This window comes from Zerene cesonia, chromosome 12, assembly GCF_012273895.1.
Source record: "Zerene cesonia ecotype Mississippi chromosome 12, Zerene_cesonia_1.1, whole genome shotgun sequence".
NCBI classification, from domain to species: Eukaryota; Metazoa; Arthropoda; class Insecta; order Lepidoptera; family Pieridae; genus Zerene; species Zerene cesonia.
Genome location: NC_052113.1, coordinates 3,613,885 through 3,616,184, shown reverse-complemented (window position 1 = coordinate 3,616,184; position 2,300 = coordinate 3,613,885). Strand labels below are relative to the sequence as shown.

At 28.0% G+C, this 2,300-nt stretch overlaps 1 protein-coding gene across 1 annotated transcript in view; it reads right to left on the bottom strand.

Moving 5' to 3' along the window:
- The window catches only part of LOC119830937 (inositol polyphosphate 5-phosphatase K-like), a 17,072-nt gene continuing 14,772 nt past the window's right edge, over positions 1-2,300 (bottom strand). The window contains exon 11 of the mRNA XM_038354128.1: positions 1-23. Within this exon, the coding sequence (XP_038210056.1) occupies positions 1-23 (23 nt within the window). The remainder of the gene's footprint in view (positions 24-2,300) is intronic.

Genomic DNA, 2,300 nt, shown 5'->3' with positions numbered 1-2,300 from the left:
TCAGATGGGATCCTTATTCTCATCTGAATGAAAATAATAGATATATCATTCGTCTTTTATTTATAAATAATATTGCGTAATAGTTTTAGATTTGCATATATAATACAATATATGATTCTCTTTATAAAAATTCAACAGAAGTGAACGGCAGGTAACATTGCACATATTGTGATTTTAATATACTTTCTGTACTAAAACATTAAGAAATTTTCAAATTAAAATGGTCTATAATTCTTAAACCTATGTCGTAACGTAGTGTTTCGTCAACTATTAAAGAGAATAATGTATTAATATGAATTAGTAATCGATACACATACATTTAAGGCATTTAAATATTAATACAAAGTACAGGCAAATAGTCTACTTATTTATTTAATATATTTGCAACACAACCCTTAATATTTTAATGAAAACTTAACACTAAATTCAACAACAATTGTACTAAATGAATCACAAGTTCCTATAATTCTCTATTAAGCCATGGCAAGTCGCTACTCAAAATGCTACAAGGAATATGAGAAACCTAAAATCTCATTTAAGTCATGGTATTATTTATATCATGTCATTCACTATTAATATAATATTATTAACAATGTATACAAAATATCTACACAAAAAAAAAGCGAAGACATAATATGTAACGTATAAAAAATATAAAGAAATTTTCCTTAACATAGTAAATACGTTCTATAGTATATTATATGGATTGCATTGGATGTGTTGTATGTATCATCCAATTTATGTGAAGACTACTAACTTTGCTTTCATTTTGTATCAGGATTAGTATAAATCCCTACTAATAGTATAAATGCGAAAGTAACTTTGTCTGTCTCTTCGTCACGCCTAAACCACTAAAGCGATTTGGGTGAAATTTGTATAAATATGATTTGAGACCAAGAATATTGTTTTAGCCTGGAAAGAAAACGGGAGATGTACGGGGAAAGGCCCCGAGCCCATATATTTTTCTTTCTTGGGACTCCTCCTATATCTCAAATCAAATTTAATTCAAAGACACAGACAAACAGACTGGTTTACTTTCACATGCATAATATTAGAAGGAATGAACGAATGGGACACTGATCTCTGCACTATTTGTGTAAGTAAAACTACTTTATAAAGAATTTTGATTTCTTTTTTGAATTGAGTGATTTTTAAAAATTTTATCTTCATAGGTAGGTACCTTTTGATTATCTTATAATTACTAAAATTGGAAATGCTCTCATAATTGATGTTTCCACAGTTTTTAATATTGCGATATGAAAATAAAGAGTCTTCACAAGAATTCGATGAATATTTCATGACAATAAACAAAAAATCTATATATTTTATAAATAATTATAAACCAACAAAGTCTATACTCAGACAACAAAACAATATTCTGTATATTAATATTCATACTAATTATTTCAATATAATTGTGATAAAGTATTTGTGACCTTAATTATATCAACTGTACTCAGGTGGAGTGTTTTATTTTGTGACAATACTTAGCTATAAATTGTATTTATTATTTTATTATCTATAAAAACCCTAAAAAAGCTGAAAACTTGGATTCTAAGACGGCCTTTATAATCACGGGATTATAACAGCCTACATACCGGGATATATAATGCTTAATGCCATTTATAAATCCAAAGTGCGTTAAGTATACAAAACATTAAAAAATATTGTCAATAATTACGATCAAACTCATGTAAATTAACACTTTTTGACTAACAACTATATTGATACACTACCATTACAAGAACATATTTTGTCAATTAGGCTTTATTTACTAGTGTAGGAAAATCGATCCAATTAACTCAGATTTATGATATTTTTGTACCATACTGGGAAAAGCTTCATAACCGTTAAATTCTTACAAATATGATTTTTAATATTCCAAAACGTACATTTACTACAAAACATGACAATATCTTTGACTTGTGTATATTTATTAGCACTTTATCATACCTTTCATACTTAAATGCGTAAACCACTTGAGCACTTCGATAACGACAAAACATTTTATAACTAACCCACCCAGTATATGTATTATAAATATGGGAAATCTATATATATCTAATATATTATTGTACTATGAGCATCACTTTGACACCTCACAGAAAGCCATAGAAGCTATTCGCAAAGACAAGCTCCCGAAGCATATGTTAATTGATATACGAACAAGAATATACCGAGATGTCATAAAATCATCCCGAAACTAATTCTCTAACCTAACCCCTACACTAAGTACACAACAATCTTATTACATTGTTCGAAAAATTGGTCTCGATTATACCCATGATTGCTTAATTGCA